This window comes from Phycodurus eques, chromosome 14 (assembly GCF_024500275.1).
Source record: "Phycodurus eques isolate BA_2022a chromosome 14, UOR_Pequ_1.1, whole genome shotgun sequence".
Taxonomy (NCBI): Eukaryota; Metazoa; Chordata; class Actinopteri; order Syngnathiformes; family Syngnathidae; genus Phycodurus; species Phycodurus eques.
The window spans coordinates 6161507-6172206 of NC_084538.1; the positions used below are offsets into that span (position 1 = coordinate 6161507).

The 10700-nt window shown below is 44.5% G+C and overlaps 1 protein-coding gene across 1 annotated transcript; it reads right to left on the reverse strand.

Annotated features, from left to right (window-relative positions):
* Window positions 1-5584: 5584 nt before the first annotated feature.
* On the reverse strand, window positions 5585-8132 carry LOC133412733 (4-galactosyl-N-acetylglucosaminide 3-alpha-L-fucosyltransferase 9-like). Its single transcript, XM_061696325.1, has 2 exons — window positions 7903-8132; window positions 5585-6972 (listed from the first exon to the last, which is right to left on the reverse strand). Exon 2 carries the CDS (start codon window positions 6961-6963, stop codon window positions 5884-5886), a length of 1080 nt encoding a protein of 359 aa, XP_061552309.1. The 5' UTR covers window positions 6964-6972; window positions 7903-8132; the 3' UTR covers window positions 5585-5883.
* Between the last annotated feature and the right edge of the window lie 2568 nt (window positions 8133-10700).

Genomic DNA, 10700 nt, shown 5'->3' on the forward strand with positions numbered 1-10700 from the left:
AAAAATGGAGAAGAAAACTTATGAGATTTGTCTGGTGTGCCCTGCCATGGCAGCTGTTACAGCTGTTCAGAAAGGAAAAAAAAGAGCGACAAATTCCCCCGCTAAATACAATTTACGGACCTTTCCCACCGCATTCAAAGAGGTGGGTAAATTATACAAATTGTCTTTTAAAAAAAATGTTGAGTTTTTACAGAAGCGGCTTCCCGGACTGGCTGCTGTTGGTGTCATTTGGATCCAGGGGCTGAAACGTTTGACGGACGGCATGAGCCTGGCGTGTGGTGACATCGTGAGACGGATACGCGCCTGTTGCATTTCGGTTCACCAATCGGATGATGTTTTGACACGGTCGGGTCTGAATAATGTCGAACCTGACATTTTATTTGCCCCTTTTGCTCCTATAGTGTTTGCCGTCATCCGCGACATGTTCCCGTCCTCTTCCCCAACGGTGCCGAAGCCTCTGGACGTCAAACCTCTCATGGATCCCAGTTCTCACTTCGAAAATTGTATAACTATTTGGACAGATGAGACCGGGTCACATCCCTCCCGTTTAAGGGGGCTCCAGTGAACCTGATGGCCGGAGATCTGCTTTATCAAGACCAGGGCTACCATCCTTTGTAGCCCGGATGGACTGACGATACGGTTCCCCGATGGGACCATGATGAACTGTGGACAGAAGTTGTCCTCCGGATGGAACATGATACAACATGAACTTCCGGAAGCAACTGCTGACGTATATTGCGCCCGACTAAAACCTGAAACAAAGGAGGGAGGCGGAGTTTACTCGGCCTTCCTGCGGTGGAAGCCCTGAATCGACTCTCTTGCCCCCTAAGTGACCCACTCCATCTCACACGGTCTTATGATAAAAATGACGATTTTGTTTATGGGGAAGCTTTTGAGTCGATACAGGAAGAAAATTGGAGGCTCAATAGTACAGGAATTTACATAGGGAAACACGGTGTGGTGGCTGCGTCCACCTTGGCACCAGAGCAGAGTGAGTGGTTTCTGATAAACTTGACATCTTTTCCACACATCACTTGCCACTAGCATTAGGTCATAAAGCCAGAGAACTGGGACCCATGGTGAGAAAATGCCATTTGGCAAATGATTGGCAACAAGATCAAATACCCAATGTGTTGTACTCTCCTAGTACTGAATGTTTTTGCATTCAAGGTACCATGGTGGACGGAGGGGTGTTGGAGCATGTGACTTTAGCGCGATTCCATGGCAGAGAACTCTCGGACCATGAGGACGCCGCACAGCTGTGGAGCTCGCTGCCGGACTCGCTGTGGTCCGAGGGGTCTGTGTACATCCGTGACTCCGGTAACATTCGAGGTAAACCCGACTGCTTTTGTTAACGTGCCGTCGTATCTTTGTAAGCAAGAGGCCATAGAAGATATCACTGAAACCCAAATTCTGAAATCCCAACGCTTTGGTCCATAAATGATGTTATGAAACCCTCCGCTCAAGCTGCGGAACTGCTGGCCATGTGCAGGGCACTAGAGTTATCTGAAGGTCAGTGTGTTACGATTTATTCCGATTCGGCGTATGTGGTAGGATGTTTGTTTGTTGATCTGGCTGCATGGCGGCGACAGGGTTTTGTTACGACCACTGGTGACCCGGTGGCCCACGCGGAGCTGATTCAACGACTGAGTGAGGCTATTGATAGGCCGGTGGAGGTGGCTGCGGTCAAGTGTCCAGGACAGGCGAAAGCGGCCACTCTGGTAGCCCGGGGGAATGGCGCAGCGGACGCGGCGGCGAAAGAAATAGCAGGCTATCGAAAGGATGATGAAGGAGGAGGCGCCAAAGGAAGACAAGCGTAAGTGGCAAGAGACAGGTGCTGAGTATGATGACAAGGAGAACCTAGGAGACTGATGTTACCTACGGGAAAGTTATGTGTCAATGCTGAACAAGCTGCGCTTTTGGTGGCACCCTGATCTTCTGTGTGCGGTAAAAGATTTTTGTGGTTTTTTTGTGATACATGTCAAGATTTCAGTGTTTGGACAATACTGGCCCCGCATTTATTTGGCATTGAATCGATACCGAATCTTGCAGTATCGCACACCACTACTTTCCAGTGTATGGCAGACAATATAAATTATTTTGCATAAAAGGCTGACTTTGCACAGTACAGATGGAGATCGGTTTATGACCAAGTTCAGTTCTGAATGCGCCGTAGTCTATCGCGCCACAGCAAAGTCAGAATTACAGTTGATACTGTATGAAAAACACCTGTAGGCCATAAATGTAAAACAATCAAATGAAGAAAAAACAGCAACAACAGTAAATCCAGCATTAACGTGCTCTTACGCGGCGCACTTTTGCTAACTTCGAAATGTCGTTTGTCAGGACAGTCATAAAACAAGGAGACCCTGTACTTTCTTTGAAAAGCTAATATCACTACTAGGGATGGGCATTGTGATCAATTAAGGATGTAGTCTCAAGTCCTTGGCACCCACCTGTTCCCAATGAGCCTGTTCACCTGTGAGATGTTCCAAACGCGTGTTTGATGAGCATTCCTCAACTTTCTCAGTCTTTTTTTTTTTTGCCACCTGTCCCGGCTTTTTGGGAACGAGTTGCAGCCGTAAAATTCCAAGTTAATGATTATTTGCTAAAAACAATCAGGTTTATCAGTTTGAACATGAAATATCTTTGTAGTGTATTCAATCAAATATAGGTTGAACACGATTTTGCAAATCATTGTATTCTGTTTTTATTTGTTTAACACGTCCCAACTTCATTTGGAATTGGGGTTGTATAGATATACCTTGTGTATTTAAAACAACCACCTAGCTTAGCCTTTCCGTCTGCTACCTTAATGCTAAATTGCATCTATGTTGTGCTGCTGTAACCTTTCTTTCTAAACAGGAGGGAAATGTTAGATATATTTTAGTAGTTATCATTTATTTGCTTAGCTTGCATTAGTATTATGGACAATATTTAGATAGATAGATGTCTCGCCTTCAAGAAGATGACTCAGCAACATTTGATGGAAGGGCGCCTTGACCAAGGACGTGATCGGATGTGGTCGGGGACGGGACAGGTGTCGTCTGGTCCTATGTTTTGTGTTGTGTCTTAATGCTTAGAACATTATGTCTTGTAGAACCCTCCTATTTTCAAATAAATGTAGGAGCGACGGGGGAGATTGTTTAGAGCGTGTTGAGAGGCTGTAACCTGAACAATCTCCCATGCGCCCTCCTCATGAGTAAAATGACCAACGTCTTCATTCCTTTTGTGTTTATTCATTATAATGTTTGGTAAGATAAATCCAACATATATATATATATATATATATATATATATGTATGTATATATGTGTGTGTGTGTGTGTGTGTGTGTGTGTGTGTTAAACAGTAGGTGTAAAGACGGGCACACATATACAAATTGAGGTTGGGGGCCGACAATCGTAAATGTTATACCCATTTAACATCGGGCCAAATTTGAAAACGTTTTCTTCTCCTGCAAATCAAAGTCAGCAGAGGCCTGACTGTCGGATGTTGCTGAAAGATGATCTTTAATGATTACCTGTGGTGTGGAATGCGTGAAGTGATGGTTCCTCCCCCTGATCTGCTTGGAAAACGGTCATGGCCAACAGTTGCAAATGTTAAAGCTTTTCAACATTTATGATCCCAAATCTTAAAGTGGCGCACATATGTACTGTCAGTTGGGCCCAATTTGATCATTGAGGTAAAGGGATCTATCCGGTGCAAAAAAAAAAAAAAAAAAAAGTCGTTCATATTTCTTGTTCGCGTGAATGTACAGTACGCACTCAGCAGCCACAACGTTAGGCACACCTGTACCATCCAATGTGAGAAATGTACTAAAAAGTCTGCCTTTTCAAAAGATAACTACAAATGGGTCGTCATTTGATAATGGTGATTCTCAGCGAAGCCTGCATTCCATGACAAATTAAGCTCAGAAACTCTTCAGCTTTCACAGGTTGATCGCTGGAACACTTGTCAACTCTATTGCTCACCAAAGCAGCAGGAACTATCGAATCACATCAAATGTATCAAAGATCATCTTCTGTTATGCGGAAAGGATGCCGATAACAATGAATAGCCTTCCGGTAGACTGACAAGTAGTTGCTCCGCAATGTTGCGTGCGTTGTCCTCATAGTCCTTGAAAGTCTCTCGCTGAGCATCACCTACTGGAAGATGCAATTTAAGACAATAACGTGGAAACACCCTTGAAAACTCCCTTGTCGACATTTAGCGTTCCAGTAGACTGACGTGGACGCTCCACGATGTTGGGTGAATGGTCCATAATTATCCTTGAAACTATGTTTGGAACTAAAACAGCAGCACCTGCCAAAGCAAGCAAACTGTATTAAAGATATAAATATAATCTTGCGTTTTATGTATTAGTATCTTTGTAAAGGCAGACAGCGCAGCTAATGAAGTGCGATGTACAAAATGTTGTTGAACATGTCCGACAACGATTCACATAGCAACCGGCGCTAAAATACAGGGCAACGAGGAATAAAAAAGTGACATTAAAACCTGTCGTACGGTCGTACCATAAAGCACGTAGCAGCAAAGCGTTCAAATAAACCGTGACAATTATGTCAATGTACACAAATAAACGTGCATTTGGAATACTTGGGGGGGGGGGGGGGGGGGACAACTCTCACAGACAACAGCATCCAGTCCCCGCCAAAAGATCACCTAGTCGCATAGAAAAATTGTCATTGCAAGTTACGCGCGTCGTCAGTATACACTGCAAGACTTTAGCGAGAAGGGTTGACAGTTTTTTTTTTTTCTTGCGTTTTCTTCGACTTTTCTGGCGACACATATTCCGAAAGAAGGCCTCAACGAGGGGTGTTCATAGAAGAAAATACACCGGCCGTGAATGGTCGTGAGCAGACAACCTTCCATTTTTTCCCCCCCCGAAATTTTTACCCTTATATGATAGATACGAATGCTAAAAATCAGATTTTTTAGTGAATTAACAGTGTTGACTCTTTTTTTTTAAACTCAGGATGTCTCCTGTTACCTCAAACATGGGAAGTACATGAAAGTTTTTTGTTTTGTTTTTTTCAGATAGTGATCGATACCATTTTGGAGGGCTTCAATGTAGCCCCCCCCCCCCAAAAAAAAATTCAGGCAAGTTTATCTATTCTGATCATAATTTACGTATTTGAGTGGCCCTACACGCAACCGCCCAAAACTCACTCAGCAGCGACCCCTGGAAAGTTGAAAAAAAAAAATAAAAATGAGCCCTTGACACCAGTTTCACTAACTGGCACAAAATTTGGACTTGGGTGTCATTCAAAATCGGCATTGGTCCAAATATGTGAGAATTGCCGATAAGAAACATTGTTGAATCTGTAAGTAAGACTTCACGGGAACAAGAGTTGTGTCAAGGACAGATGCTGGAAATTGAACAGGAATTTTGCCATTTTGGTTTGAAGCAGCAAGTTTGGGTGAATTCCAAGGCTCATACTTTAAAAAACTGTACCAGGTCTCTGGCCATTTTTTCTTTTTTTTTGGGGCCTACGCTATCTAACGTGGGCAGAGTCTTTGGGGATTTGCCATGAAAAAGGGGCTATGAGGGCTCATTCGTAGCTGCTGGGAGTTCCCCCCCCCCCCCCGGAATTCTACATTAGATATAATAATTGTGTATTCTGAATTAGATGTCTTGCAAAATCCAAAAAGTGGAAGGATCGCTGATCGCTGATAAGAAACGCTGTCGAATGTGTTCATAGGCGTCGCTTTGCGGGGGACAGGAGAAATGTAAAAATAAGGCTTATCAAAAATTGGCACAGGTTAAAAACAAATTGGTCACTGAATCAATGCAAAAACCAAATGTGCAAGCTCCGGGGAAGGATTTTGGCGAGTCTGATGAATTAAAGTCATAAAGCCTTCATCAGTGACACAAACTGGCTCAGCCCCAGAACCACTTGTCCAGGTTCTTGACCGTCTTGTACTCCCTGTGCCTGCGCAGGTAGTCGCACGCCAGGCACGTGTGCTCCGCCCAGAACAGCGCCTTCTTCACCTTAAAGTGCCGCCGCCACTCAAAGTATCTTAGATACATCTCCTCGTTCTTGTCCAGTAGCAGCAGGTAGTCGGCCAGCTCCTTAGGCGACGCAAAGTCATCCACGTGGACGAAGGCGTCCCCCTGGACGAAGTTCTCGTAGTTCTGCCGCGACGGGCCCAGCACCACGGGTACGGTGCCCACGGCCAGCGGGTTGTAGAACTTCTCGGTGATGTAGTCCTTGTGGATGGAGTTCTCGAACGCCAGGTAGAACTTGCAGCTGGCCAGGGTGGGGAAGTAGTCCTTCTTCTCGAGGTACTTTCTGAAGGCCCTGCCATATGTGTGCACTTCGATGTGCTTGTACAGCTCGTTGTAGTACTTGACACGCACGTGCTGTTGGTTCCAGTTGCTCACGATCCAGCAGATCAGCTTGTTCTTGCTGGGCGGGACGAAGTCGTCCTCGCCCCCGGTGGAAACCACGGAGCCGTAAGGCACTTCGATGTCGGCGTCGCGGCGGTAGTTGAGCGTCAGGTTGAAGATGTTCTCGATGCCAGCCAGCCGGGAAGAGTGCGACGGCGACTCCAGGTTCATCCAGATCCACTTCTGGAAGGACGGACGCTGGAGCGGCGGCAGGTTGGACAAGTCGGAAGAGATGTCACGATGGTGGATGAGGACGCCGTCCGACTTGTTGTAGAGGTTACGGTCGGCCGTGACGAAACAGCCGTCGATGTTGAACAGCGAGCCGCACACGTTGAGGTCGTACGTCTGTCCGAAGGGCCAGAGCCAGACGAGCACCGTGGTCACGTTGCGGTCGCTCTTGGCGTAGAAGACGCCCTTGACGCGCTCGCTGGACGCAGTGGACTCCACAGGACCTGACAGCCAGCCGGTGGATGGCTTAAAGTACATCAAAAAGAGAGTCACGAAGCATCCTAGGATGACGGTGCCCAGAAGAAGCGGTCGTAGGATCCGGTGAACTGGTTCCGATGACATTACTCTGACCTGAAACAAGAGCAGAACAAGTCACGGGAAAATGTATTTCCAAAGGTATTTCAATAGATGTCAGGAGGTCCTCGGTTTACGATGGCCTCGACATGAGATGTTTCCAGGTGACGAACGGTGCGCAATGCGCTGCAGTACAGGACCGAGCCTTGGATAATGAAAAAAGAACAAAAAAGTAATTCACAGGAATTTAGGGGCCCACTATTCCAATTTAAATAACTTTTGAACAGAAGGTGGCACAGAGACTATCAATCCATCCATCCATTTTCTGTACAACTTCGGGTCTAGGGTTCCACGCTGGAGTTTATCCCAGCTGACTGGACGAGAGGCAGGGTAACACCCTGGAGTGGTCGTCAGCCTATCGCAGGGCACATACTGTATAAACAACCATTTGCACGCACATTCACACCTACGGGCAATTTAGAGATTTTGATTGACCTACCACGCATGTTTTTGTATGTGGGAGGAAACCAGGACATCCGAACAAAACCCACGCAGGCACAGGGACAACATGCAAACTCACAGGTGAAGCTGGAACCTGGGTCCTCAGGAATGTGAGGCAGATGTACTCGATGTACTAAAAAGTTTTACCCCTACTTTTTAGGCGTGAGCTTTCCAGTGGCACCAACAGCATTGGTTTTACCCCTACTTTTCTCAGGTATGCTCTCCAAGGATAACATGTCCGTCTTCGAATCTGGTAAGTACCTCCACCAGGATTTTAGGGTTCCCATATAGTTCCAATTTAAATAACCTTTGAACGGAAGGTCATACAGAGATTAAACTTGTAGTTTCACCGCCACTTTTAGTGGTGAGCTTTCCGAGGGTACCATTCATCCTTCTATTGCACAGGTCGACTAACCATTGAGGTTACACCCAGTGACTAAGTTCCTCCTCGGGCTTCTCAAGGAGCATAAAAATTCTGATACCGACCTGGTGGATTTGACTTGCAGCTGGAATCCAAGCGAAAAATACTTTCCTAAACGGAGTCGTCAGCTACAGGTGCCACCGTCTTGGCTGTTGTGTAGAATAAAAACGATTTTCCAATTCTTAAGTAACATTCAACATGCCTAATTGTCCTTCAAGTGCAAAAATTAGTTAACTGCTGTGCAACAGGAGGACTGTATTACCGAGTTGGAAGACTCAGCGATTGTCTCAACAGAGTGCAACATGAACAACTTTGGCATGTATGTGTGTATCCAGGTTACGCCCTTCAACATTCACTCTGTTCCAGTTTTCAATTAACCACAGGTATGTACATATTCTCAGAGACAGATCATCATGTGATCATCATCATCATGTCTAACACATTCACTCTAGCCACAGATGTGGCCAGTTCCATGTCCAAGTCCAATGCCTCCATTTTTTTCTCTTGCCCCCGCATAGTATGCTTCGCTTTCAGTAGTTTCTGACTGATCATAAGGGTGGCACTCTCAGCCTCTCCTCTTAATTGGGCTGAAGAGCAGAGATGGGAGTCAGTCACGTATGTCACAAGTCATAGCCTTCAAGTCTCAAGCAAGTCCTAAGTCACTGAGGGGTCAAGAAAACCAAGTCAAGTCGAGTCGCCGCTAAATTTCAACCAAGTCTTTCTGAAGTGCAGTATTTGGCAAGCAACTCGCAAGTCATAAGACTGGCAGCTCGAGTCGACTCAAGTCAAGTCAATTGACTCGAGTCCCCCCGTCTCTGCTGAAGAGGTATTGGACACAACCGACGTGCTCGCCATTGTACTGTGTTTCTTTGGCTTTCCATTAGATGCATTAGAAACACTGTCACTCGGTCCAATATCCCAGCAGCACCTTTCGGGTTCCACGGGCATCCAAATGCGTGTGTATGTATTGTGTGTGTATGTATTATACTGCTCTCTGGTGGCCAAGGCTTGCAAAACAGAAGGAGAAGCACAATGTCCACTGAATTACTGTACAGCAAAAACATTGCAAAAAACATTTCATTCTCCACATTCGTAACAGTTAAGTTACTACTATTTCTTTTATATATTACAAAACAATAGAGTGCTATTTTTATTTTTTTATTTTTTTATGAAAAATGGTGGGTTTGAAAGGATTAATGGCATTTCCCTTCATTTCAATGGGCAAAGTTGATTTGAGACGCAAGTGATTTGAGTTAAGAGCGTGGTCAAACTCCAAAATCGAGGTACCACCGTACTCGAGTAAAGTACAGATACCTGACAAACCGACTTAAGTACAGTAATAAAGTATTTGTACTCGGTTATTTCCCAGCCCTGCGTGGAGGATCGGGGTGCAAATAGCGGCGTGTTTGCGAGGGTCAGGGCGTAACTAACAACAGGCGGAGGATTGAGGCGTAACCACAACACGCTCTCCTTGCCATCATCAATCACTTATCTGGGCTTTTCCCAAGCTATTTATACCCTCCCACACGCATTATATTGCAGTCTGTGTGTACATCAACGACACTTTAGCTGCACTACATCAGCTTAAGGCAGCGTTGTTTCAAAGAAGCGTGCAAATACTCCAATGTAAATATACACAACAGACAACATTGGCTACACCGACATAACTCCGAACACTCATATCTCGAGTCATTTTTGCCTATTGTTATTTGCGTTTTGGATACGCAAAAAAAGGGAGAAAATCGATTAAAATCGGTAATCAGATTTTTGTGGGGGGAAAAAAATTGGGAGTTTTTTATTTGAAGGCCATCCACCAAGTAAAATACAAAATTTCTATACCTTCCCCCCCCCCCCCCAAAATTTCCTTCTAAATCCCCCCATGTGACATTTGTCTTACGACATTGGAGCCACCAAATGTTTCACTCTTTATTTTTTCTTTGACATTAGTTGACATCGAGCGTTCAAACACAACATTTGGCAAAATACAGTTATTTGGCAAAAATAAAAAAACAACAACCTTGATTTACCCATTTCAATTGGGTTGAAATGGCGAAACACGACACGTATTGATCCCACATACGATGTGTGCATGTTCTTTTAAGGACATCAGAGAGACGGCATCCCTCTGCGATACCGACACATTTGCACACACGGTGGCTGCACACGTTTGGCAAAACTAAACCGAGACAAGCGGGTGAACACGACAAACACACACACACGAGCGTTAAGTCGTAAAAGCTCGGTAAAAGGTACAGTACCACGACACGTCCATCGAGCTCAGGTGGGACGTGAACACTTCGAAAATATACACAAAACATCCCTTCTCATCCCTCTTGAGTCATATTACGTTTTTTGTTTTTTTTTTACAAATAATTTTTACATAAATACAGGTTTCATTATGGCACTCCATGAGAAAGAAATTGTGCTTTCCAGCAGTGGTGTGCGGGCGGATCGATCCAAATACAGATAATATCGATACCGATGTTGATATCGATATCGACTGACACCAGTGTGATAAGATGGATATTGCAGTTTTTAATCAAATATAGGCCAATATTTCTTTACAATTGCAGATTTCATGGGGTACTTTGGTCATTTACACTTTTATTTATTTCGTGTATTTTCACTAAAGCCAGAAAAGAACTACACTGAACGGGAGATATATTATTTTTGTATTGAATTTGCAATGCAAATATTGTACTTGAAATTTAAAACAACAATTTGTTTACTTTTTTTTAAATAACATTTGGTGCAGTGATCATTTTGTACACTGTTTTTTTTTTTTTCAAATACAGAAAAATAGTGAAACGAAGGGAGAACTTGTATTTTTTGGTATATTTTGTTTATTTTTGTAAACTGTGCT